Genomic DNA, 27,940 nt, shown 5'->3' with positions numbered 1-27,940 from the left:
GGGTTACCGTAGAGTAGAGCACATAGAGTTACCGTAGAGTTACTGTATATGCTACCTACGGTAGCATATACAGTAACTCTACGGCGCAGTAGCGCTGCCCTCGGTAGGGTGCCTCGATGTGCGCGCTCCCCTTCGCCGCTAGAGGGCGCGCGCATCGAGGCACCCTAGCTCTCGGTGCTGTTGTTGTCTATCGCTGGGTATGGTTCCTGAGAAAGACCGTTGATTCATTAGCACGCAAAAAAAATAATAATAATAAACTCCCGTAGGAATGCTTGCTTTCGTCTTTCCCCGTATTTCGTCGTTCGGACGCACGTAACGTAACACCTTCCCTTCGTTTGAAAAAAAAAATAAATTAACCAGAAAGGGTTTTTTAAAAAGCCCTGACGAGGGTGTCACCCGGTCGTATCTCGAGAGCTCATAGTGAGACCCGGCTCGGAATCGCATTGGCCTCGTGACGATCGCGATAACTAAAACAAAAAAAGAAGGGAAATACACACGCATGCCCACACAAAAAGACGATATATATATATATATATATATATATATATATATATATATATATATATATATATATATATATAAGCACGCGGAAACTCCGTAATCTGTGCTGACAGCCCTATACAACGGTTGCGAGCAGACGGCAGCTAAGCAGCGCCCCCTGCTCTCTTCGTTCATAATCGCTTAATTGGCGTCAGCCACGCGCTCACGGCGAGGCTTAGGTTAATGACGATGCCTTGCTTCGCTAAGCCTTTCTTCTTTTTCTCCCTCATTTCCTCGTTCTTAAATGCCCCCCGTGCTTTAATTCCTCAAGTTAGTTGTCGGTAATCGGCATACGATAGTGTGTCTTTTCCCCCGATTTCCTGCATTTAACAGCAAAAACCCCCCATTTTCATTGTTTCTTTTTTTTTTGCCGTTTTCCACTATAGTCGGTCGCACTTAATGGTGCGTTGTGTCCGGGCATCATTTCTCCTTGCCTTTCTTTCTTTTTCTTTTTTTTTGCGGTGTTTACACGAGTGGTCAGCGGTGACGTCATTCCTCGCCACATATGTATAGATGCACGAATGTGCAAACACGCGCGCCTCTAAAAATGCCGCCGAGTGTTTACTCCTCCCAAGAGGAATTGCGTAAGTAAGCTGGCCTCGCGATGACTTTATCTTAAGCTTGGCTCGGCTCCTAAACAGCGCTCTTAAGACGAGTGGCTCGTTATCGCATCTCGTTGGGGGGGAATTGGGCTTACGTTTATAAGTCGCATTTCTTTGTTTTACTTTCCCGTTCTTGCGCCGCATGTTGTCTTATGTAAGGATGCCCCATTGTCCAACGCGACTCGTGTTCCTCGTTTGTGCGGCGCGGTGTGAAGCTATTAAACTTTCGCGGCGCACGACTTTTTTGATTGCCGCAACGAGCTCCCGCCGCTGTGACTCGGTGGCTATACTGCGTTCTGCTGTCGATCACGAGGTCGCCGGTTCGATGCCCCCCCTCCGCGGCACCCACAGCGTTTCGACGGAAGCGGAGTGCGAAATGCGCTCGTATATATAAGCTTAGGCGCACGTTAAAGTGGCCCGGGTGGTCAGTAGAGATGGTGTCGCGTTTTTAGCTTGTCCGCAAACTTGTTGCCATTCGCGGAACAGTGGGTTTGCGGCAGCAAGGTGTACGGAAGCAACAGCATTGGTGGGGGTGACATCTTTTGAGGCCGAGTTGAACCAGAGAGCGAGCAAAGCAAGCGCTGCGGCAACTCGCCGTGTTCTACTTGAAGTGCTGGTGTAAAGCGTGGGTAGCGACATACGTGGTTAAAGGGACACTAAATCGAAACACTGTAGGTCAGTAGTAGTGCAGGTCAGTGGACGGATAAAGCGTTCTTAGAAAACTGTGTTGTCGCGAATTTCGAAATAATAGGTTGCGTATTAGGAGAGCAAACAAAGGTCAAAGTTTCCGTTCCTTTTTTTCTTTTTTTTTTTTAATTTCGCGCCGAGTTTTCAACGCCGGTACGTCGATGTGACGTCACGGATCTCGAGATATCTTATTTTTCGTATTTAGGTCTCGTTGGGCTCAGTAAACGTTCCTGAAAGTCGCCATGTTCGAGCTTTGCCTCCTTTTAGAACACAATGCAGTCGCTCCCTTATCGCTAAAGAATTAACTAGGCCCTAGAACGCTGTCGAAATCTGTGACGTCAGAGCGAGCTGGCGCGGGAATTTCAAGGAGACGTCGCCATCCATCCTTTGCTATTTCGCTTTCTTTTGGCTTAACCAAGCGTCTTCTCGTGTTAAGAGCGGCGTCTTTTGGTATTGTGTAAGGTTTTTCTCTTTAGTGCCTCGCTTTAACATATGCAGTCTTTGTATAACTTTACTTCTACCAGAGCACTCAGGCGACGGAAATGTTTTTCGACACATCGTAGGTGGACAAAACCCCACTAGGTGTCGCTGCGACCACTACGCAAAAAAAATTGGCAGTGGCTTAGCTCGGCTATGCCAGGGTAAACGTAGCGAAAGCTAAGGCATAGCATGGTTAGCCTTGGTCAATCTTGATTGCAAGTCCAGGTTAGTCTGGGTGTCTATGTCGCCGCGTTTAGCCAGTCGTTCGGCGCGCTGTTCGTCTGTTTCCTGGGCGATTCGTTTCCTCTCCAGCTCGTTACGACGTCGATTCCAGGCCTCCTCCTGCTTGTCAGAATTGTCGCCGTCCATACTGCCGCCTCAGCTGTGGTTGCGGCGCACGCGAGCTCTCTTTTTCGACCCTCCGACATGTTATCAGGCATGCGAGGTAGCTGGCGAAGCGAGCGGAGGCAAGCGCAACGACGAGGAACGCGGTGTGACGTCATGTGCCTCGCCGGAGCACGGCCGCGGCGAAATCGCAAGTTCGCGGCCAGTAAAGCTTTCGCTTCACAAAAAAAAAGTCGAGACCACTCAGCACGTGCTAATGAAATGCGAAAGTATTCGCCCAGGCAACGTACACTTTCCAGAAGCATTTGGATTTAAAGTGAACGAAAGCATCAACCAGTCAGCAGTCGGGATAAGTAGAAACATTTAGAGTATTGGTCCGAAAAAAAAAAATCAGGGAAGAAATGGATGCGACCAGATCTGTTACAGGCATAGGTAGCGGTTTAATGTAGGTGTCGAAGTTTTAAAGAAGAGAAAAAGAATAGAAGTGTTAGAATGGAGAACGTATATAGCATACCCGATTCGCTCAAGCTGGCTAGGTGACTTTGTCACCGCCCAGTTTCAAAGGGGATGCCACTAAGTCATCGTCACCATCACTGGGTAAACCGCCAGCGGTAAGAAGTTTGCGGACAAGCTGAAACTATCTCTTTATCCGGAGCTTTTCATTATGGCCTCCTTCATAGGCTGTGTATTCCGTTAGCATGTTAAACCCCGTCATTTGATTTGATTTGATCGTAGCCTTAAAAGTGACCACACCCTCTTTGAATTGAAGTGTAGACGCAGCTAGCAGACGGCCCTAATATAGAGTATCCTTGGCATTGATTAGTGACCGAAATAGAAGGCTTCCATACTTAGTGAAACGTTTATTTCAGCGCGGAAGTATACTTATGCGTAGATCAGCGGTGGGCATGTTGGGAAAAAAAAAAAACGTTGCTTAACAGTAACTTGACTATAGCCTCTTTTTATCTTTGAAATCAAGCAACGTAGGTAGCATACAAAAGATGGGAGTACGTAAGATAACAATGAAAAAAATGGCGCTTTCACAAATTCGGAAGGGTAATGGAAGAAAGCGGTATACTTGCGAGAACTTCTTGAGCAAAGCATGTTTTCATGCGTGGCGGAAAACTTACGAAACCCGTAAATGATACGTGGAAGAAACCACTGTTCCGTGTGTCGGTCATGGTGAGACTTGGTATTTTGGCGTATATAGATTAGCAACAGTTTGTGTATGCGCGCACTTTTCTGAGCACATTTCTACAAGCTCTTCAGAGTTGATATCCATAAGTATATTGTTGACTAGTGAAACCCCGAACTTGGCAAACAAATCATGATGTGTTAAACTTCGGTCACACGGGCACTTTCGAAAGCATTCGACCCCGAGCTAAATTGGAGCTCTCGGTCGCGATTGGCTCCGTTCACGCAAGAAGCTAATTGGACTATTGCCAGTCAAAACAACAAAATTCTTGTTCCCGTTCACTGCAGCAAAGTTCGTCTGTTCACTCGGCACATGCGTTTCGGGTGGAGACAGTTGAATGTTTTAGCATAGCGTTACCGTCCTGCCGTACTACCGAGACCGTCTGCCACCACTGCGCGTGCGCGGAGTTTACCAGGCTGTCGTGCTGTGCGGCAACTTTTCCGTGACTGCGCAACATGGCAGCGCCCAGGCATGCCCGCTTCGATCTCAGTTTGCCCTTGCTAGCGGCTCTCCGTCGCGACTACAAGAAATATGCTAAAATCAGTCTTCGCTTAGTCTCATTTCATCCCGAGTGCAAAGTATCCGCGTTGTTTTCTCGTCATTGTTCAGGCCGGCTTTGAACAGCTATAGCTATGACTCTGTTAGGCCTAAGAAAACAAGTTTCCGAGCTTCGAAAGCGTTTTGATTTCTACCTACCAGATGGGGCGCCATGGCAAGTAGCGTTGATGTGTCTGATTTGTCTTGCAGATTTGTCTTGGCTTTATACGGTGTTTTGCCATGTCCAGTTTTGTACTTGCCGTCCTGGTAAATTCCACGCATGCGCAGTCGTAGCAGCCGTTAACGGTAATGTTCCTTAATGTTAACGGTAATGTTGGTAACGTAAAATAACTAACGTAAGTCTCACTGATATGCTGAAACTAGTCGGAACGCCCACGAGCTTCGTAACGGTACAGGCGTTCGTACGCCGTCCTCGGGAAATTTCTATACTTGGGCGCCGCGACCGATGACTACTAATGTTCATCAGCTGCAAGACTTGACCTTTCTCATTTTTTTTTTCCTTAATAAAGCTTTCAGGCTACCGGGCCCGGCCAGGGCCGCGCTATTACTCCTCGTCGGATTGCAATCTCGGTCGTGAAGACGTCGGGGGAGGGCCTGAACGTTGGGGGAAGACCTTAAATGAAAGCCCGAGAGTTGTTCGTACCGCTTATTTTAGAGCGCACGGCGGTATCCGTGGTCTCCAGTTTCGTCACGGTCGCGTTGCTTACTCTACATGCACGTGCAGTAAGTATACTTTCGTCGGTGCTTGACAAGTGTTCCGCTAGCCTGCAGGAGACGGTGTGTCGAGGCAGGCGACGGCGGGAACTCGCTTTTTCGTCCGTCGCCCGGTGAGGTCGTGCCACACGAGGGCTCCTCGAACAGCAAAAAAATAAAAAAGAAACGCTCTCTCTCCTTTTTCTTCGTCTTCTTCGTGGCTTCCTCCCACCGCGCTCGGGGTTTCCTGGCCGTGAGAAAAACGGAAGTGGTTCTGGAGTCTAAACCGGGCTACGCGTACTACGTTTCGGCTGTTCCGGATCTGGCTGATCTTTTTTTCTTGGCTTTTTAAAGTCTGCGACAGATGTCGTCGTCTGCTACGCGTTGGCGCGCGCAGACGTCGCGCCACCGTGCGCCGCGGACGAGCAGACGATTAGCGCGTGCGCGCGTCGTCTGCTAGGCATGGGCTGCCTAGCAGACGACGACGATCTTCGTGCTTGATTGCAGACGATTCTTCGTCGCGTGGTTCCGCCGCTAGCCGAGATATGTCGGTGTGAAAAAAAGCCAAACAGTAAAAAAAAAAAGTTGACAAAAAAAAAGTGGCGAAGGAAGTAAACATCGCGGTTTTAAAGGGAGAGCAATGCGCGGAGACGGATGCGGTTGAATGGACGACGCGCTGAAATGTTGTGGCGCGTCTTATTTTTTGTAAATGCTTCACCGCGGGTCTTCCTTGAGCGGATTTCCGTCTGTACAGGTTTGTTTCTTTCGTTTCTTTTTCTCGGGTTCTTTTTTTTTTTTTCGCGCGACGCGTATATTTAATAAGTGACGCGCTGTGGGACTCGTCGAATGTGATTTGTGTGTTTAAGCCGGGTGACTTTATGGCGCCCCGCCGGGCACGTTCCGAACGTGGTGATCCTGGGAAACGGTTCGCGTTTCCGGCTGTATAGCTGCCGCAAACGCTTCACGTGGTTCCTCGCTATACTGCATTGCAAGAAAGGTACTGACGTCAGCACATGATTCTCGATGTTTTTTCTTGTGTGTTTTGTTTATTTATTTAGTTATTTTATTATCATTTACTGTTTTCTCGTTCTTTCTTTCTTTCTTTCTTTCTTTTTTCTTTCGAATAGGCTTCGTTGACTCTCGCCCATTTGCGTGGTCTGCGGTCGGACTTTTGCCGCCGATACGAGGGCGCTTGGTATTGCTAAAGTAACAGACCCTCCCGGTATCTTTCGAACCGCGATGGGGCATCACTTGGCGGAACAGGAACTGTCGATTCTTGTTTAACGCATGGCGACACGCCCGAAGAGCATCTTGAAGTCGACACAATGATGACGTCATTGCTAGCCGATGCAAAAATCGACGTCAATAACCAGGCAACGAGCGCTGGGCCATATAGTGTTCGTGAGCTATACGAAAAGCTAAGCTACTTTCGCCGAGCCTTCTGTCGTTCTAAACCGCATAGGTTCCATGCTTTCCTCCGCAGTGAGCCAAGGAAGCCGGTGATCAGAACTGTATGTGCCACCTGGTTAAGTGCAGGCAAAGAGGACGGATCGTCCTGCCTGGCACATGTCGCTGGTTATTCGTGCTACCCGCAGCGGTAGTAGCCCAGCCAGTGGATATGCGTTGCGTTGCGCTGCCGAGCTCAAGGTCGCGAGTTCGATCCAGGCCCTGGCGCCCGCGTTTCGACGGGGGTGAAAATGCAAAAACGCTCGTTTAGTTTAGATGTAGGTGCAGCGCTAAAGGTCCCCAGGTGGTCAAAATTAATCCGGCGTGCCTCGTAATCGGATCGTAGTCTTTTCCACGGGAAATCAAACCCCGTAATCTATTTACTTTTAGCTATTCGCGCTTCTCCCCAGCACGCTCATTGGCTGGCACCACAGTCATCGGCGCGTGATAGTGTTGGTAAGCTTCGTGTCCACGTGTCTAACGTGTGCGTGGAGAACAACTAGTCGGGGAGCATTATGTCATCCAGCCGGCATATAGGGAAGCGAAATCCTTCGCTTTTGCCCTCGAAAAAGTCGCCCGAACACGTGGCCTCCGAGACTCGGCTCATTGGCCGAGAATGTCTGGTCGCCGGTAGTTTTAGAGCGCATGCTCTTGGGCGCCCGTTCCTGGCCATGGCGTCGGCGTAACCGCGCTCGTGCCACTGGTCGTGCCTTCGTCGTCGCCCTCTTCTTCCGCAGCTGGCTCCAGAGAGAGAGAGAAACATTTATTGAATCATAAAATGGAATTCTCGCGGATCGAGGTCTTCTCTTCTTCACGCTGTCTTCTCGTCGAAGGGAAGCCTCTAATGCCGCTCATTCGAGGGACCCGCTGAGGCTCTCGTGCTACTCGCCATCAACAATCACCTGTCCATTTTCATCCATGTAACGCCATTGCACCCTTGTTGCACATCATATATACTTATAGCATACCCTACTTTAGTCATTCTCGTATTTTTATTCCTTGCATACTTTAAGCAATTTATAGCTCTCCGTTTTAGGCCTCTATACAGCCACGTCACATGATCCATTAGTCCATTGAGTACTAATCATCACTGCCTTGGTGCTCTTTGGCCACACTTGGCGCTTGCGCCATTAAACACTACGTATCATCATCATCATGCCGCTCATCACGCCGGCGTTCCCATACTGCCCTTCCCTCTGCGAAGGCGCAGACGGCACTGCCCCACTGCCAGTCGGTGCGGTCATTTCGGTCTGAAATTCTTTGCCTCAGATACAGCGCGAAATGAAAACGCGTGCAAAGCTGCGCTCAGATTTCGCACTTGGGATTATCGTAATCGCCGGACATTTTTTTTTTTTTTTTTTTTTTAATCGACGCTTACTCGTTGCGCTGCCCTGCCGTGACTCCACCTGCATAGTGCAGGAGCAGTAAAACCTACCGCGCGCTCTGACCTGGCGATCACGTGTTGGGCCGACTCGTTTGGCTTCGGTCGTGTTACACCGTGCTCCCTCCTATAGACTCCGTTTCATACATCGGGTGCAACGCTGTGGAAGCTATGCAAGTAGTGCGGTCATCAAAATCGGTGAGCGGGGATCCTCGCAGAGCACCCGCCACAATGACGACGTAGGCCACGTCCGAAGCGCGCCTGCGTGCTTTACTGCAGGCTCAATAAACGGTTTCACAATCCAATCCAATCCCTCCGCGCGTTCCGTCTATGCTTCGCTGCGCGCCAGCGGCTTCTGCGCGCCCGAGCATGCACGTGAGGCTACCGCGACTGGCTGCAAATAAAAAAAGATAACGAAAAGCAAATCGATATAGAACAACGTCTTAGCAGCCGAATGAGCACACGCTTTGTTTGCTTCTGAGGGTAAATTCTTATGTACGTTCAGAACTGACCTTATATAGTGAACATTTAAAACTTATATGAACATTGGCCTTATGTTTAAAGAGCATATAAAGACGCCGAACTGTTTTGTAAGTGCGAACGCAGCCACTGCAAAAAAGTATCTCTAGCCTCCAAAGCGTTGCGTCTGATGTATGAAACGGAGTATAGTTCCTTCCTTCCTTTGTGAAAACTCCAAGGCCACAGTCCCATGACGTGTGCAGACCGGTATCCGCGATGGATTCTCGAGTGTGAATGGACCCGCTTTTTCATTAAGGAGGAGCGACGGCCGAAACGTCGTAGTGTTTCTATGTATTGTTTTTTTTTTTCGTTCACGAAGGCCACGGGCATGCCCTGACGACTTTATAATCCCCTGTAGTAAGAAATATTACAAAGGCTTAAGCTCGGCGGGTCATTAAACGGTTGCCGCGGGATTAACGGATTGATGGAGGGATTACACCGCTGTATAAGAGAACTCGGGGACGGCTAAAGCAGTCGGGAACGGGGGACCCCGTCTTGAGAAAGCAGCTGCTGCTGCCTCATCCCTTCTCGAGCGGGGCTTTTGTGAATGGATTCGCTACAGCCGTCTTTTGCGGAGTCAAACGGGGGGTCGATAGTATTCTCATTACCTGACCCTTCTTCTACATTTTGTTTTTTTTTACTGGAGCCTCCCTTGCTTTTACAAGGTGCGACCTCTGTGGATTTGCTTAGTTAATAGGCCCTGAGGCTACGTGTAAATTTATATTCTTACCCTTTCAATGTTTTTTTTCTTCCCTTCATTTAGTGTGGAAGGAAGACGTTTAATCACTCATTTCTTTCTCTTCTCTTCTCCTGCTCGCGTCTGAGGCAGCGGGAATTTGTTGCCCGCTTCTTTCATACGACCGCGGCGCTGAGCGAGACTCGCTCCCGGGATCATCACATCACGCGCGTCGTCGGCGAGCTGTCTAACCCCGTCGAATTAGTTCGTGGCGCTTGGTCTTGTTCGACTCGGCGATTCTCACGCCTTTTATTCCGCGGCGAAATGGAGCGGCGCCCCGGGTGTTCCGTTTTGTGCACGGCATCACTCCGCCCCCCCCCCCCCCTTGCGGGCCTCCGGCCAAGATTTGCAGCCGTCTTCGCATAACCTTCTTTGGCGTCGTTATGCGTACGCGCTAAAATGGGGGACGTTGCTAATTGAGTCGTGCGATGGACCTCCGTCTGGCTTGGCTTTGGATTGAATTGAGTCGTCCGTTGGGCTTTTCGGGTTTTGTTTTTGGCAATGCGGATGGCGCAGATGGCAAGCAGCAGAGGAACGAGGCGGAGACGGGACTGCTGCGGAGCTTCGTAACTGGATCAGAATGTACGAGCGCTGGCTGAAAAATTACGGGGCTGATGTCATTGGCAATTTATTTCTGTGCCGAACGGCAAACTGCAAAACCTTCGAAGTAATCGCCCTTCAGTGCTAACACACTTTGTACATCCTACTCTGACATGCCTTGATGAACCGCTGGAAGGATTCTACGGGGTTGTTTTGCTGCTCCGTCGTTACGTGGCCCTCTTGTTGGCGCGCTCCTTCGGCTCTCCTTCAAAACGGGTTCCCTCTGTAATTCCGTATATTCCATTAAAGGGAAGACAATTCCCTATAATTCCCTTAAAGGGTTCCAGAAACGGTTCGGACAAATTTTGTAGATGCGTAGGGTACAGCCACATCAATCATTCGCGCTACAATTTGTGTGAAGCGTCTCATATTGAGAGAGCTACGGGCGATTACGATTTACCCTCCTCCGTAGCCGCGCACTTTCTCCACAACTCGTTCGCCGAGTGATCGGGGCTGAGCTCCGCCTTCGCTGGATCTTGCGTCACCATGTGACGTCGTGCCGTCTGCTTCCGGTTGTCCTGGAGCCAGCGTGCGTTGCGAGCATTCTGTCGCAGCGCCGCGCGCGTCCGGTATTCCGGTAACCACAGGCGAGCTGGGCGTTTCGACGGATCGGTGGCGGCGTAAACTAAAGGCCCTTCATACTACTGTTGTTGTGATGGAGGAGCTTTAGCGTAGACGTACCTGAGCGGCCTGATCGGTCTGCGCGGTCTTGACAACCTAGTGATGCAGAGCTTAAGCAGCCAAAGAGCTAATATTGCTCTAACCAAGTGTAAAACATTTTAAAAATCTAGAAAAACAATGTGCTCACGATTGCGCTCCTGCCAAAAAATTTACACCAGCGAAGTAGAATACACTTCTTTAGTGCTTGGTGTTTGGTTGAGGTCTGTGCCAACAGGTGGCTGCACCGTGCAGACCGTTCACGTGTGCGACTCGCGTTCATCCGACGAAACGCCCAGGCCCAGTCCGCTTGCGCTTGCATTTGTCCTAACACCGGACACGTGAAACACAATAGAGAGTTTTAGCTCAGCGGGTTTACGTTTCGCTCCGCTCGCGGCCTCCACCGTTGCGCCAGCGGAGCGGCTCGCGAAAAAAGAATTTTAGCCCGGCGGATCACTCACCCGCTCGAGCGGAGGGAGCGGGGCGCTCTGCCTCCCCACCTAGTGGTCCGAATAGGAGTTACTGAGAAATGAATTTGAATTACGCTTGCTTTTATAATGCAAGAAATGTTGAATAAAGATATATTACATGTTCTCAGTACATTATTTGTTAATAATATACTGAGTACTAATGTACGGGTCAGCGCCGCAGTCGCCGTCGTCGATGCAGAACTGCCGGCGTTCATGTTCGCGGCTGCCATCTTGCATTTCCCATACACGCCCGCGCGCGCTTACGCACGCTCGCGCGTTGCGTATACCCTCCGCTGGGGAGTGCTTTCCAGCGGGCGTAAACGCTGCTCCGTAAAACCGCTGGCCGCCTCAGCGTTGTGCGCATGCGCAGTCGTGTCTCCGCTCGCCCGCTCCGCTCCGCTGGCCGTAAACCCGCTGGGCTAAAACTCTCGAATATTCTGGTAGTAATCCTCGGCCGTAAAGTGACGGCCGCAAACGCGCAAATCCTGGCGCCGATCGTATACTCGTAGTCCGATGCGCTGCAGCCACTCCGCTCGTCTGCTGCCTTGCAGTTTGGCGTATTGCCACTCGGAATGTTTGCAGCCCACAACGTAACAAGGGCGAACCATGGTGCTCGCGAAAAGAAAGATCGGGACAAACACTGACCGCGGAGCCCTCGTCAACGGAGGGAGCCCGTTGTAACACAAGCAGACGACACTTGCTGTGTACCAGAAGTCACTTGCTCTGTACCGGAAGTGAAGTGATGAATAGTCCTTGTGCATTCTCTTTTTGTTACTTTCTTTTTTTATTGAAACAAATTAATTAACATTCCAACTATTACGAACATTTGCTCGCTATAAGGTTGGAAAAGTTATCGATGGCGCGCCCTGGGCAGCCAATCGGATAGCTCGCGTCATATAATCACCTCGCGTCACCTGGTCAGGGGCGACTGAAAACTCAGCCGGTAGATCGTTAGCGATGTACATTTTTAAAGCCTTATAATAAATCATACGCTTCGCGCGGTGCACCTAGATGAGTCAATGATCGAAAGGACCTGTCCTTACGGCTCGGTACGTTTGTACAAAATCGTCAAAATCGTTTCAGGGTCGCTGTAAGCTTGGGGAATAAAAAGGGTCACACGGGAGCATGACCAGGTCAACAGGGAGACTGTTCAAGGGCGGCGATGTTCCCCTTGGTCAGAGACTGCCGGATGCTGAGGACGTTTGTGTCTTGATGCAGCGGCCATGATTTGTCCCACCACAAATCAGCGGCCTCTTCTCTCGCGACACGGCACGAAGCAGACGCCGCAAAATTGCTGATTTATCGTCTGGCCCTGTGGAGAGAGCTCACCGCGTCATCGCAAAAAAAAAAAAAAAAAAAACCTGGTCAGCATGACTTTCACTTTTGACTCGGATCGCCTAATTTTCTTCGGCCAACGGAAACTTCCACTGGTAGATCTGGCGCCCGAGATTCTGGGTCGTATGCTCAGAAATACACATCACAACACCGCAGTGATGGCTCCGCAAAGCAAATCTGGTTCGTTTTTAGGACGTGCAATGATATCCCGACACACGTGCACGCCTAGCTCCTTCTGATCGGAATTTAGCAGCCGTGGCACCACCTCTGCACAGAAGACTGTTCGCGTGCGCAAATCTTTCGGGATTACCTTCCGAACGTTGTTCTCTCACATGTCATGGTGATCATTTTGAACCGTCAACCGACTATCAGCGACAGAACACCTGCCTTACACCGTCGCCGTCAGTCCTGCTTGTCGAAGGCCTCCATCTTCTTCAGCCATCTTCCACTCCCCTGCGCGGCAAAAATCTGATAATGCGACTGCAGAGACAACTGTCAGCTCGACTGCCGAGACGATGGCAGTCCGACTACCGAGGTGCACAAGCGAAAACGAAACCACGCGTACACCAGGCATGTTGACCAGCGCAGAACTCGTTCCATTTCGTGACCCGTCAGCGTTGCCAGAATGTTTGTACGATTCAGCTGCGATGGAAAAAAAAATCGAATTCAAGTTTTCTACCGCATGGAATGCGCTCGAAACTTTTGTCAGCTTGGCCGAGAAGAGACACGTACTGCTTCGCACGTAATCAAACCGGGAAATTTGTGCATCTTGGACGCCTTCAAACTTCCTCTATCTCTCTCTCCCTTTATCCGACGCTTAGAATCCGCAATTTACAACTCTTTCCCAGCATGCGACGTGCGGCGGACATCGTCCGTCGTCACAGCCGGAAATCGCTGGCGAGTGCCGTCATGAATGGATTGCACTCATTCTGCAGGCAGTCCACGAGGCGCGGCGTGTCGTCCTCGACCTTCAGTGCGGCCACAATGGCTGTCCTTGCTTGCGCTGCGGGAAGGTTTTCTTTTCTTTTTTTCTTTTTTTTTGAAAGCGGGAAGTGATCCGAGGTCAAGGTTGAGGCGTTGCAAGGTTTAGCCGCACTGCGGCGCTTGTCGTTCGTTTTACGGCATGTGAAGAATGTGAAGGCGTCTGTCCAGCGGTCGATTTAGGCACCACTGGCCTCCTTGAAGCCCTTGGCTTCAGCGAGAGCAGGGGGAAAGTAACCGTGTCCGCAATAGGGATTAGTAAGAAACGATCGGAAGGTTGGTGGAAGATAAGTAGGGAAACCGCAGAAAACGGAGACGTACAAAAGCACAGTTCGCAATAGGGGATCAGAAAATTTGGACGTGGGGTTTCATATGGCTTTTTTTTTTCTTTTCTTTTTTAACCTAGGTAGGACATTAGGTAGTATAACAGCAAGAGCTTGGTGGCGCAACCCACCGCCCCGTTCCTCAGGGGACGCTCATTGCATCCATCCATATATATCAACGGCTGGCTTGACACGACCGAATCCTTTACAGGCATAGCTAGCGGTACAAGGTAGATACACTCTAAGAAGAAGAGGAGGAAATGGGGTATTGAGGTTGCTCATTTAGGGGAGGAACTGATCTGCCACAGCGATTCTTCCCCTCAGGGGGTAAGTGCGAGGAGATGATCATCTGTTACTCCCCATGCGGTTACAGCTTCGCGGTCTAACAGTTGCCCTAATTTTCCGATACTCCTCAAGGGAGTAACGGTCATTCATTCCGTTGCTCCGCAAAAATGGAATTAATTGAAATAGGCACTTATATCCAGATGAAAAAAAAAATTACTCAGCTGAAAAGAACAAGAAAGGTGCCCGAAAGTAGGATTCGAACTCACGTCCGCGCGCTCGCAGGTCCGGTACTCTATAGCCACTTCACCATGGCAGGTCGTTTCACAGGATAAGATATTGAGACAGTGTTAAGCATCGGAATGCAGGTGCGGAGATATAAAAGCGACTCGGCATTTTTTGTATGCTATGCGCTTGTCTTTCGTTTTACGGCTAGCTTGGCACCACTGAATCCGTTACGAGCATAGGTAGTGTAACAAGGTAGATTTAGAAGTTTTGAGGAAGAGAAGAAAAAACATTAGAGACGTATACAAGAATGTTTGAATGAAATCATGTAATGGCATACCTGATTAACTAAAACAGGCTGGGTGACTATTCATCACCGCTAAGAGGGACGTCTCAAAAGTCTCAAAAGGGATGCGAATAAATCATAATCATCACCTGGCTGCTTGAGGACAAAACAGTGCCATATATTCGTAGCAGGATGAGAAGAGTGTCTGCAGCAAGAAAAAAAAAAGAACGACATTACTCAGTATGCTGTCATAGAATGCCAAGATATTCGCTCAGCCGCGATCATAGGGCAGTGTCCACCTTCCAGAAGCGCAGGGATTCAAAGCTAACTGAGCATGAATCGATCACTATGTGAGATAAGTGAGAGGTGTTTATAGTGTTAGGAAAGAGACAGGAAAGACTTACAGGTACAGTTAGCTACAATATAGTGGTAGATGTTTTATAATGAATAGCGAAAGGATCAAGGATAGATAGGCAATGTGCTAGGCGGTAACGAATGTCTATAAAACCTAATTCGCTCAAGCGGGTTATAGGTGACTATTTGTTGCCGCTTCACAAACCGCTTTCAAAAGCTTTGACACACATTTGATTCTAACATGTTCGTTGGAACTGCATTGTGATTCTGATACATATATTTAAGAAATTCTTATTCAATGCATATACAAGACCGGCCCGCAAAAGCAGTAGTGCTTGTTTGCGGGATGGGACAGCCCCCAGAAGTTGTGCAAGGCTGAAACGTTGTATCTTGTAGTAATTAGCAGAACGTTTTCTCTACTGAAAAGGAGCAAACATATTTCATTCAGACATTCATGTCTTTGCACAATATTGTATATTTCAGTAATCGTAACGTACATTCATCCGTTGAAATCAAGATCTAAATAGAGCATGCCATATCACAGTTCTCGTTTATCATCACCATCATCAGCGTATTTTCTTTTTATCTCCAATTACCCCCGTCTTGAGCTAGCACATTCCAACTTGCGCCTGCGAATTTACTAATTTCATCACCCCACCAAATTTTCTGCCGTCCTCGACTGCGCTTGCATTCCCTGGGCACCCATAATTCTGTAACTCTAATGGTACGCCGATTATCTGCCCAGCGCATTACATGACCTGCCCATTTTCATTTGTTACTCATAACGTCTGCCAGAACATCGGCTATCTACGTTTGCTCTCTGATCCATACCGCTCTCTTCCTGTCTCTTAACGTTACACATGACGTTTTTCGTTCCATTGCTCCTTGTGCGGTCCTTCACTTGTTCTCGTGCTCCTTCGTTAGATTGCACGCTTCTGCCCCGTGTATCAGCTCCGGTAAAATGCAGCGATTGTACACCTTCCTTTTCAATGATAATGGTAAGCTTCCAGTCAGGAGCTGACAATGTCTGCCGTATGCGCTCCAACCCATTTTTATTCTTCTGTGAGTTTCCTTCTCTCGATAAGGGTTCCCTGTGACTAATTGACCTAGGTGAACGTACTCCTGCACAAGCTCTATAGGCTGACTGGCGATCATGAATTTTTGTTCTCTTGCCAGGCTATTGAACATTGCCTACGTCTTTCCATATTAATCTTCAACAATTACATTACACTTTCTCGGTTAAGGTCCTCAATAATTTGTTGCGATTCATCGCCAGCGTTGCTGAACATGACACTGTCATCTGCAAACCGGAGGTTGTTGAGATATTCGCCGTTGATCCCCACTCCTAAGCCTTCCCAGTCTAATTGCTTGAATACTTCTCGTTTATATCTTGCTATTAAACATTTTATGAGAAATACTCAACCGCGCAGTCGCAAAATTAAACCATTTGCAACCCAATAACGTATCTGCTAAATACAATACGCTATTCAGTTTTATGATACGCAAGAAAATTTGAAGAAAAGACGAATTTGTACGTATTTTAATATCCTGATATCTCTCCCTGGCGTTCTTTTAACTCTGTTTGGCTGCCCGCGACTCACGCGTCTACGCAACGCTCTCTCTCTCTCTCTCTCTCTCTCTCTCTCTCTCTCTCTCTCTCTCTCTCTCTCTCTCGAACTGGCGTTTATGATAATTAATTTTTTTTAATTTTTGGTGTGCGGTCGTGCGCGTGCCCACGTTTAGAAAATTTCGCCGTGCGTCACTCACTCACTCACTCACTCACTCACTCACTCACTCACTCACTCACTCACTCACTCACTCACTCACCCGCTCACTCCGGGAAGCGAGCCTTATCCGTGCGAGCCCCCGAAACAATGGCTCATACATACATACAGGCTGGCGAAATGCTCAGCAACACATTTAGCAGCAAGCTCGCCAGAATAATGTCCCGTCCACTTGCGAAATTTTTTTCTTCTCTTCCCCTTTTTTGTTTAATACGCGATGCCCTGTACCAGGCACAGTCACAGTTGAAAAAAAAAAGAAAACAAAAGAAAACCTGCTCCGGATCTGTGAGTCTCTGCGCGTGTGCTTTCCAAGCACTTGCGTCACGACTCGCGCTTGGCTTGTCTCGACTTGGCAGCAGTGTCGGCATGTTCGCGCTGGCGTATTGTGTTATTCTTTTTTTTTCCTGCATCATTCCCGCCGTGATTAAACGGAAAAGCTGGTTCAGTTGGTCCGGGATTAGAAATGTGTATACGCGACAAGCCAGCGCAGTGTTAAATAAAACGTATACTAGACCTTTAGAGCGCGCAGTGCGAACTTAACGTTTCAGTCGATATTTATATTGCGGAACAGTTCACAGAGTCGCCGCATTATGCCCAGTGACCATCGCGTTTGCGTCGATGAGCTCGTGGAGGCCCCATGTCGATGGGGCGAAATGAAAAAAAAAATGAAGAACCGCTCGTGTGCTTAGATTTAGGTGCGCGTTAAAGAACCCCTGGTGGTCAAGATAATTCGGAGTCCTGGAGTGCCTCGTGATCGTGGTTTTTTGGCACGTGAGATTCCGGAATCTATTTTAACAGGAAGCACATGTACCAAAATTATTAAATTATGTGGTTTTACGTGGTAAACGGCGACTCCGGCGATTTTTTTTCTCGATGTCCACTGATCTTAATAAAGTTTTGAATATACGTTCTCATCTGCACTCTGAATATCTGTGCTAAACAATATGTTCGCAGGTCATTTAGTTTTCCTGCGAATGGATTTTAAACATTGATTGCGTTCCCGACTGTTGACCTTTTACTGGCCGCCTTGTGTTTGTTACGTCAGAGACTAGCTACAGTGCCCCTGTCGCTGAAATCGCCGCCGCCAAGCCTTGCTTCAGTATAGTTTCGAAAAGCTGCAAAAGCTCCCCGTACCGCCAGGAGACATCGTCAGCTTCGTTTCTTTGGCGTTAGCACCACGTTTACTGCGTGTTTACATTATGGTAGCGTAGAATCTGACGTCATCGGCTCATCGTGACGTCACACGAAGCTGCTACCCGTTTCGGTTTCGGCATCTCGTTTATTGAGTATTTAAAATTATCGATGAATTTCTAAGCAAACTGAACCACCCTACCGGTGACAGGACTACGAGTGCCATTTCAAAATGACAATATCCTGATATGGTTTTCAAAAAAAAAAAAGCGCCGGAGTTGCCCTTTGACACCACTGTCTGATTGTGAGGCACACGGTTTAGTGGGAGGACTCCCGAAGTACAATTTTGGACACCTGAGGTTCTCGAGCGTGTAGTATACCCAACAAACCACGGCACTCAGGAGTCCTTGCATTACGTTCCCATCGGAACGCGGCCGCCTCTACCGGGATCGACCTTTGGACCTTATACCAAAAACCTTAACGCATGCGTCGAAGGAAGGTAAAAAGAAAACGATCCCGTAGGCTCTGAACTCATTTACTGCAGACAGGAGCCGGCTCTCGCACCCCACACAGCCATCTTCCCCGAGTACTCCATCTATGTTTGTTTGCGAAGCGCACGTTGGTCTTCATTCTCTGCAACGCAACGCCTGGTTTGTGGCGTCCGAAATCCATGCTCATCCACCATTCTTGGAGTGTGCGGGGGGGGGGGGGGGCTCAGAACCCCTTCGCGAATTTGCCAAGCGCGAGAGTTGCTCGTTGGGGTCGCAGTCTTCGCGTCCCGCTACGGCCATCTGCCCGTTGTTACTGGGATACAAGCTCGATCCGCTGTGGTGGTGGTGGCGGGCGGGCGGGCAGCTTTCATTTTGTTTCTCACGGGGAATGGATGGAGCTGAGTATGAAGCGGGTGACCTGGCGACGACGGCATAACGGGCAGGACGGACGGACAGACACTTCGAGCGCAGTTTTTAGCTTTCACCTGCTGTCGCAGTAAATAATCAAAGACAATCGCTGTTGACTTTGTGGTGTACATTTGTGTGTGTGTGTGTGTGTGTGTGTGTGTGTGTGTGTGTGTGTGTGTGTGTGTGTGTGTGTGTGTGTGTGTGTGTGTGTGTCTTCATGAACCCTCACTTTCTCGTGTTTCTTTTCTTCGTGCCATTGCATCAGTTCTAGTATATAATGTGTGTCAACTGGCCCGAGCCTCAGTGCTATTGCATCGGTAATGTAGCGCGTTTTTCTTGGCTTTCTTTTCTTTTCGCGGTGTCCCGCGCTGATCTTGTGCACTGACAGCCTGTGCTCTCTTATCGTGCGCAGGCGGAACGACGTCTTCGGCGGCGACGCGTGGTGGCGCTGCGGGCAGCCCGTTCCGTGGCGCCCTCCACCAGCAAACCGCGGCGGCGGCGTCCAGACACGGCTCCCCGCGTCAGGGCCTGGGCCAGGCGTCGTCCGCGGCGTCGGGTTCCGCCTCCGGTTCCCAGGCGGCGCTGCAGCAGCACCTCTCCCAGCGGCCGCTGTAGTCTTTCTTTTAACCAAGTGGGGGCCAGCTGCCGAAGCTTGTGACGTCACCCGGGGGCTAGCACGTCGGCGTGCGTTGTGATCGGCCATGAATGGCCTTTTGGTTCTGTGAAACTGCGAAGACGCGTTCGGATTTTGAAGAGAAAAAAAACTCTTGTCGGAGCGCCTCCTTGTCAGCCAGCGACGACCCGTGGTGGCAGGTCCGAGACCTCCGTGACGTCGCCGCCGGCGAGGGGTTCTCGCGCTATTTCTGTGAAGTCGCACAATTGCGTGTACGGTCCGCGTGAGCACCCTTGTTCTTTTTTTTTTTTTTAGTTCGTGCCATAAGTCGTGAACGCCTAGTCCATTAAGAAGCCTCCTCAGCGGTTACTAGGCTCGTCGTGATTTTAGCCTGACTGCAGTTTGCAAGGTCTTCACCTTGTCGATGCGATTCCGACTCTTGCACGTTTTGTGAAACGTATATCGTTTGTGTCGTCGACGTCGGTCGGGCGCCAAAGTTTTGTCGTGGACAAAGAAGTGTACATAAGTTTTTTTTTTTTTTTTTTTTGCTGCTTAGATTGCATTGAAGAGAAAAGTTCCTCGTGTCTCGCCTGCCTTGTGTTTGTTGGCCATGTTTCAGTCTCGAGGCCCTCTGTTCGCCGTTTAGGCCTAACGTTTTAGCACGAATCGCTGACGTCACCGATTTTCGGGCACCCTGACGCCAAGCCGCTGTTGCAGAAGCACGCACCATGTATAGTACCGGCCTGTGAAGAACCGACGCCGCTGGAAGAAGTCGACAGGGCGAAAGTTTGAAACGCTGCGTGCATAATCGTGAAAGGTTGATTGTGGCAGAGCCGCGGAATCCGATCAACGCCCCCCTCTGGAGAAACGAGTCGGAGGACAAAGCGACCACATTTCATCGTAGAGAGCTTATGTTCGGTGTTATCAACTTGATACGACATTCTCAGTCCCTTGGAAGGTCAAAGGGGGCTGGTGCATTTTTGCTGTTATTTTCTGTGATCACGACGCTTGCGAACTGGACATCGGTGGCATGAGCAGGTCATCGTTTATCTGTCAAGAGCTCTGTTGTGTGTGAATAGACCTACGTGATAATGAACGTTTCGAAATTGCACTGTGTTGTGCAAGACTTGTGCGCACCGTCACCCTGTTGTCTTTTCTCCTGCCGCGCTTACAAAGGGTGCATAAATGTACCAGCGTTCTCTTCGTTTGCTGTCGAAAACTGATTAAGGCTTCGCACTCCTCGAAAAAACGTGTAGGCCCGAAGAAGAAAGGATAGTAAGTGTGAATCCGTTAAGCAGGGAAATAAGCTGGAGGTCGTAAATGTTTACCTCAAACTTCTGAAAACTGACGGTTAGCGAGGCTTGGAGGTGTGATTACCCGCTGTTGTGAGGTCGCTATGAAAATTGACGGCAACCCTTGATCTGCAGCAGAGAATGTCGCAGTGACTGAGTGGCGTGAATTTCTGGAAAAGATGAAAAGTGTGAGACTATGTATAACGTAGCTCTTGCCACCTTACACAATGTAAATAATAAAATTAACTTCTGAACCTGTTTGGTTTTTCGTGATTTTGTACACACACACGCGAGCCAGTGACGGCTCCCTCAAAGTATCGGGAGCGGGTCTCGAAGGTCACGCTTTTCGGTTCATTGTGGGCGGCTGGGAGGTCTGGTGACGTCATGGCCGCCACGTTTTGGGAGACCGCCTGTTCGCACAGCGAAGTCGTGCAAAGCCCACCAACGCCGACGTTGGACCGAAAACACGGATGGAATTGGGCACACTGTGCCCGTACAAAATTTCACTTTCAGTATTTAAGTTTTGCTAATGTTGTAAGCGACCGACTTTAGAATTGGAGTTGTCATATGTCCTCTGGAAACTCATCATCGTGTTCATGCTTCAAACTATACAGACACTGAGAGAAGTCTGCCAATTATAGCGTCACCCACGAATGTGTGTGTGTGTCTATACACAGTGGCCTTTTCGCATAATCAGCCTTTCGCTTCTTTCCAGTGACTTCGTTAACATTCTCTCACCTATGCACTGTTATATGGATAAGCAGCAGTGCGAGGCGTCGGCCAAACATTTTCACATCACTCAGGAGGGCAGGTACACCGTTGCTGAGGCAAAATATTCGTTGCTGCGGCATTCGCAGTTGAAACTTCGCCTGGCCATTCGTAAGCCTCTAATCTCCGCAGTTCACTACTTTTTTATTTATAAATTCTGGCAAAGCACTATTCCGTTCCATTGGCGAACGTCTAAACGACTAGGTGAGTGAGCCTGCAAAGCTACCCCTGCAAGAAAAGAAAAAATTGCATTCAATCACACCGTGAACACACTAACTAGAGACAACGGCGCTTCGGTTAGCTAAGCGCCGTGAGTCAGCAGTTTTTTCATGGTTGCAAAACGCATGGAGTTTCATACAATAATTACTAGAGGGAACTCCGACGCTTGCGTCTACGGTGGCTGCAATGGAGGCGATTGTACCAACATGCGAACTACGGGAAGTACATGGATTTGCCTAAGTTTAGTCCTTCCGGCTTCAAGCGGCTTCGTGACTTTGTAAACTGGTCATTTTCAACAACGCACTGCGTAATAATTAAATCAACATTTTTAAAAATTGTGAGACGGCAAGATTCGAGCACCGGACGTCTATAGCACAGAGACCCGATATCGAAACCATTACGCCACGGACGCATGCATCGACAAGCGATGTGAAACGCCCTTGTGAATTTATCGCGGGTCAGCCAGCGCATTGAGACGCTTGGCGAGTTTCGACTCGGCCGCCTCGACAAGCTCAATCTTTGCAATTAGTAACGATTGTGCGTGTTCGCGGCGCCTTCTGCACTTCGCAATGTATAGACTGCTCTGAAATTCACGACAATTGAGGCACACGAAGCGTAATAAACAAAGCCGCGAGAACGTACGAATCCACAAGCACGAAGATCAGGCAAATCCACGTGCTTCCCATTATTCCCATGGTGGCTCAACGACTGCAGCGCCACAGTTCCCTCTAGTAATTATTGTAGGAAGCTCTCTGGCAAAGCGAATACCTGTGTAGAAGCGGTTAGGATGAGGCATTTATCGATCTCGCGTGAACAATGAACCCGGCAAAAAAAAGCAGTTCGCTCGCTCGAACTTGTGGAAGGCAAATCGCACGTGACTGAACTATTCACTCGTTAATTTATTCACTTCACTGGGCATCATGCCGCATGACACCGCCAAGGGCACAGCAAAAAAAAAAAAAAAAAAGCGTAAAAGTGCTCCTTGGCCCTCCGGAGACATCACATTACATGGCATCGCCATTCTTATTTATATGTGACAAACAAACAGAAAAATGTGGCACTTGGACGGAGAAATTCAATTATAATAACCCTTATATTTTCTGACATCCGCCTCCAGCACTATTTACTACATGTTACCTACTAAGGACGATCGTACCGGATCGGACTCCGTCTCGCACGCAGTTTGCATCACTGGGGTGGCCGCAGAACTCGTTAGCCAATAGGAAGGGCGAATGGCCTTCGAGATGTGTTCATCCGCGCCACGTCGTCTGCTCGCCGCAACAGTAAATCGCAGTATACAACGTGCATGCGCAAAGGTTCTAACATGTCAGGAATCGCTGTAAGATAGCATGTAGCGAAAACAAGGCTGCCATTCCGCCGTGAATCAGACAATTACGCCTGGAACTACATTCTGATGCGCAAGGATATTGCCTGCGTACGCCTTGTGCCTTAAGCAGCGCTGCAAGCGACTTGTGAGACTCAGTTGTGAGGCGGTGATCGCGAAAGAAAGATGTCTGAGCAGTACGACGAAATCACGTGACATTTTTTTTTTCCAAACTAGAACGGTGGTTACTTGCACGAAAGAGAGAGAATCTCGCCAATGCTATTCACTGCATGCTTGGAGGTAGCACTCAAAATTTGTGTGAGGAGGAACTGTGAATGTCTCAGCAACGAGCGGGTTTTGCAGCTGACATTCCTGGGACGTATTATGCGGCGATCACTTTCGGCGATACTAATCGCCTCCGCGTGACCTAGTGCTCAACCAGCCAATCAGCGCACCTGACGGCCGAGGCGGTATATACTCGTAGTATCGCCGAATGTGATCGTCGCGGAATGCGTCCCTGTTCAGCTTCGATGGAGATTTCTTGCAACAAATGACCGAGGACCGTGTATCCGAGGAAGTGTAAAAGTAGGTTTGAAGATTATTACGCAGAAGGTTCGATAGCCTGAAAAGAGTGCGAAGTTTCAAGATGGCCAGTCGTGAAGCGTCTGGAATCCGTGCAAGAATACGTTTATCAAGGCCAATTACTCACAGGGGATCACGATCACGGTAAGGAAATATACAGAAGAATGAAAATGAGTTGTTGTAGCGCATGCGGAAGTATTATCTTATGTGCCAAAACCACGCTATGACAATGAGGCACGCCGTAGTGGGAGGGGGGGGGGGGTTACTCCTGATTAATTTTGACCACCTGAGGTTCTTCAACGTGCATCCAATGCACGGTACGCGGGCGTATTTTTATTTATTTATTTATTTATTTATTTATTTATTTATTTATTTATTTATTTTGCATTTCGTCCCCTTCGAAATGCGACCGCCGCGGCCGAGATTTGATTCCCGCGCCCCTCTGGCTTAGTAAGAGCAAGGCCGAAGCTACTGCGCCAGGCGATCGGTAATGGAATGATTTGCGGAGAACTAAATGGCTTTCTGCTTCTCGCTCCTAAGACATAGCATCAGAAGGCAATGTTTCGCCGACTATCTCAATAACAGAGAGGCAGTGCGCCGACATGGCGTAACAAGGCACGCTTTAACACTAGCCTGCTAAAAAGAGATGCCACAGACGTTTGTGAATATGATGTTTTGCCCGCATAGTAAAAAAAAAAAAAATTGTGTCACCACGTACCCTCGGCGGGATTCGAACCCGCAATCCCCGGTTTAGGAGACCGATGCCTTATCCATTAGGCCACGAGGGCTGGCTGTCTTCGCCATCGCAAGAACGCGTCCGTCGCTTACGGATATGCAAATGGCTATACGGACGAATCGGACCGAAGACTGGGGTTTTACGTGCCGGAAACCGCGATTTGATTATGAGGCGTATGCCGTAGTGGGGGACTCCGGATTTATTTTGACTATGGACGAAGACTCGACAGGACCACCACGGCAATCTCAATATCAATAAGAAAGGATATGTTACGTCACAGTGGAATGTCATTTCCATATACAGCTCGCTTCCCAAAAAGCCAGCCGGCGCCTTTTCTGGCAACGGACAGCCGATTTCTAATTTGTTTCATGGACGCCATGCAGAAGTTAATCGTGAAAGAGAAGGGTGGGAGAAGGTAGATAAATCCTTGAGCTTAATTATCTAAAGTTACTACCGAAAGCTGAACATATCAGACACGGTGGCCTGGCGGCGAGGCCCATTCTGCTGCTGAATACACATCCTCTCGGGCTCGAATCCCGGCAGCGGCATTTCGATGAAGTCGAAATGTGAAACCATCTGCACTCTAAAATATGTTATACCTGTATAAGGTGCTCGCTTCTCCCATAACACGCTGTAAAAAAAAAAAAACACACACACACACAAGCGCCTATATAAAAAAATATTGTACACGATAGCGAACTCAAAATGTGGCTGTGGTCCCGGAAGCTGCGATTGAAAAACTGTGCATTAATTGATGCCGGCTAGGCTTGGTGCTAGCCGAAATATCTGACACCGGAGTTTTGCAGCGAGGGGTAATAAATGTTATTCAACGAAGTTTTCCTGTCCCAACATAGCTGTCGCTTAATGCACGTTCTTGTCCCATTTTGTTTACTTCTTTCTCCACACCCGACTGCTTATATTGCCGGCTTCTTCTGCGACGCCCACTGTTTAGGCCAAAGACAGCCTTTATATAAGTACCATTTCGCCAAGTTGGGATATCAGAAACTTCGCCAGCCATTCTTTCTCTTGGTGAGTCTTCGTTGGGATTCGTTCACGCGGATGCCTTCCTTGCAATTAATTTTATCCGAGACATAAAACGATTACCTCATTAAATTTCTAAGGTTATCCGTTGATTCTTGGGTTTATCGATTTTAATTTCTCTTATCTCGAAATCCATTTGTACGCAGCTCTCCTCTAATTTCTTTCGCCGATGCTCTAACATTTTAATGTTTTATTTGGGTTACAATCCTAATAAAAAAAACCGTATAAAACCGCCTGCTTCTTGGTCAATAGTCCGTATGGTGCGTACTGTAAGAGTTGGAGTCGGGCATGTAAAAGTGGTAGCTGGCCCACGCCGTCGTCCAGCTCATCCTCGCTCGGGAAGTTATTTAAGGGAGGAACTTGCTCTCATAGAGAACTAGGAGTACGGGATTTATTTGCAATATTTACATGAAGACAGGAGAACGTTACATTTCATCAGTCTAGCATGACTGAAAACGAAGCACGCCGAGCAGATTCTTAAAGGAAGGAGGTGAAAGTGGGATAAATTGCGGCGCAGTAACTGTCTCTCATTGGAGGACACCTCAACCGCGCTGCAGAAGGGAGGGAGGGGGAGGAATGAAAGGGGTAGAGATGGCGAGAGGGGGTTAACAGCACCAAAACGCCGATGATGCTGTTGACTCAAGCACCCCCTGACCTCCCTAGATCCCCCAGGCGAGGGAAAAGTACAGTCCAACCTTCGTGCAATCGGAGCGTCCAAAAATCGCCTTTGGGGGCGAGGAATCACGCACTCCCGCACTGTCGTTTTGCTGAACACACCGAGCGGAGAGAGGCCTCGTAGACAGGGGTTTTCACGCTTGACTCAAGCTGGCGCCTCTTGATTCCAGAGCTGACTCTGAAGTTAGCCGCCGCGTCTGGCAAATTACCACAGGCCGTGAGAAAGCGCCGTAACACACTCTATTCCAGGAGTTCTCTTGCTCCAATTAGACCGTGAAGGCGACAGCGAACCAACTAACAATACTCGGTCCACCAAACGTGGCTAGCCTTGCTGGCGCCGTGGATCTGTCCGAAGGAGGAGCATTGTTGGCTTCACGAAGCGATTCGTCGAAGCGGGCTGGGAGAGGTTCGAAGGGTCACTACCCCTGCAGGCCGATCGGGACAGTACAGGAACTTCTGTGCCGTAACCGACTTCGATTTTCTGTTGCCGACTCTTGTTGTTGCTGCTGTTGTTTTCCTGAGTGGCCGTGCCGACTCCTTCAGTTTGTTGCTGTTGCCGACTTGTTCGCTCTTTTTTTCCCTTCTTATGCTTGTCTATCTGGGCACCATACCCAGTGGCGCATATTCCCAATCTGAGCGACTGGCCAACAATGCTTGCATGCCCAGTGGCCCACGTCGCCTATTCACTCGCCGGGGTAGGCTTTGCGTTGCTGTGCTGAGGTCTTGGGTACGATGCCGGCCGAGGCGGCCGCATTTCTGTGGTGGCCAAACGAAAGAAAAAGAAAGAAACACGCTCCTGCATTTGTATTTAGGTGCTCGTTAAGGAACCACAGGAAAGTCAAAAATTAATCGGGGGTCTACCACTGAGGCTCTCAATCATATCGTGGTTTCGGCACGTAAAACGTAGAGCACCGGAATCTAACCTAACAGTTCAGGAGCACAGGTGCCACAATTAATTAATTCAGAGGTTTTACTTTTGCTCTGAATGTGATGCTAGAGCAGTTGATTAACTGATGATAACTAATCTGTAGTTATGCGAAATACAAAATAGAAAAAATGTCTGACTTGCTCCAAGCGACGGCACACAACATGACCTTGGTGCTGTCCAACTACGTGGCACTTATGCTAATTTTAAAATTAGCACAAGTTGCGTGCGACGCGCGTGTCACTGTGGAAGTCAACACGGTAGCAGCGCCATTAGATTCGATGGCTGCCGACCGAACTGGTTGCTACATTGCCACCACCGAGTTGCATTACTAATGTTGCTTAGCAGCACGAAGCTACAGAAGAAACCCGCACGTTTCTGTGATAAGCAAAGCTGCAGTAATAACGACTGTCGTCTGCAATTATTAGAAGAACGACTGTCGTCTGCTATTATTTTTTTCCTCATGCCTGTCAAGAAGCAGGAAAAAGATGTTGCGACAGAAACGAAACAGCGTGTAACAATTTTCTTCAGTTTCCTTCTTTTCTGTCGCCTTCTCCTATGTTCATCGGTGATTTCGCTGTAATTGGGTTTTTCTCCAAATTCTTTATCAATGAGATCTTTAATTTCTCTCGTGTGTGTACAACATCTATAATTTTGTTTCATTTAGTCTGACTGCGCAATAACGCAGTATTCTTCTTGTTGCTTGTCTCTCCTGGCGTCTTTCCTTCCAATTTTTTTTTCCAATTCCATCCTTAAAATGTATGATCGCATTACGTGACCTCCCGCCGCCCGATTCTCGGCTAATCGCACTTATGGGTACGTGCATTCGCATATCATAATCGTCGTCGTCATCATCATAAAGAAGAGAAAGGAAGGTGACGATGTCAGGGCTGGTCTGGTGCCCTCCCCTCTGTGCCCAGTCTGTGGAGAAGATGAAACAATAGAGCATTTTTTCTTATTCTTCCGCCGTTTCACTTCTTTAAGAAAAAATCTAGAATCAAGATTTACACAGCTTGGTTTGAGATTTTCAATTATAAATATCCTTTCTCTAGGAGCCTCCTCTCTTGGACAGTGCCACAGGGATGTTTGCTCAACCGTGGAGGATTTTATAATTGCTACAAAGAGATTGTCTTGAATTCTTAAACATTTTATTTTTGTTCATTTCCTCCAGTTAGCTTTACCATTTTCAGTTTTTAATAAAGATGGCCTAATTTCATCCAAAACTTGTCCAATCCCCCACAGTGGGTGTGCGCCATCGC

At 48.7% G+C, this 27,940-nt stretch overlaps 1 protein-coding gene and 1 non-coding gene across 3 annotated transcripts in view; one reads left to right on the top strand and one right to left on the bottom strand.

Moving 5' to 3' along the window:
• Ino80 (chromatin-remodeling ATPase INO80) overlaps nucleotides 1-20,669 on the top strand; it is an 87,609-nt gene extending 66,940 nt beyond the window's left edge. For both annotated transcript variants that reach the window (XM_075675168.1, XM_075675167.1), the window contains exon 34: nucleotides 18,919-20,669. In XM_075675168.1, coding sequence (XP_075531283.1) covers nucleotides 18,919-19,121 — 203 coding nt within the window. In that variant the 3' untranslated portion in view covers nucleotides 19,122-20,669. The remainder of the gene's footprint in view (nucleotides 1-18,918) is intronic.
• A 3,350-nt stretch (nucleotides 20,670-24,019) lies between these two features.
• On the bottom strand, nucleotides 24,020-24,092 carry TRNAR-CCU (transfer RNA arginine (anticodon CCU)). The gene has a single exon. It is a non-coding gene; the product is annotated as a tRNA-Arg (tRNA).
• Between the last annotated feature and the right edge of the window lie 3,848 nt (nucleotides 24,093-27,940).

This window comes from Dermacentor variabilis, chromosome 11 (assembly GCF_050947875.1).
Source record: "Dermacentor variabilis isolate Ectoservices chromosome 11, ASM5094787v1, whole genome shotgun sequence".
In the NCBI taxonomy this organism is placed as follows: Eukaryota; Metazoa; Arthropoda; class Arachnida; order Ixodida; family Ixodidae; genus Dermacentor; species Dermacentor variabilis.
This window is presented reverse-complemented; position numbering and strand designations above follow the sequence as displayed.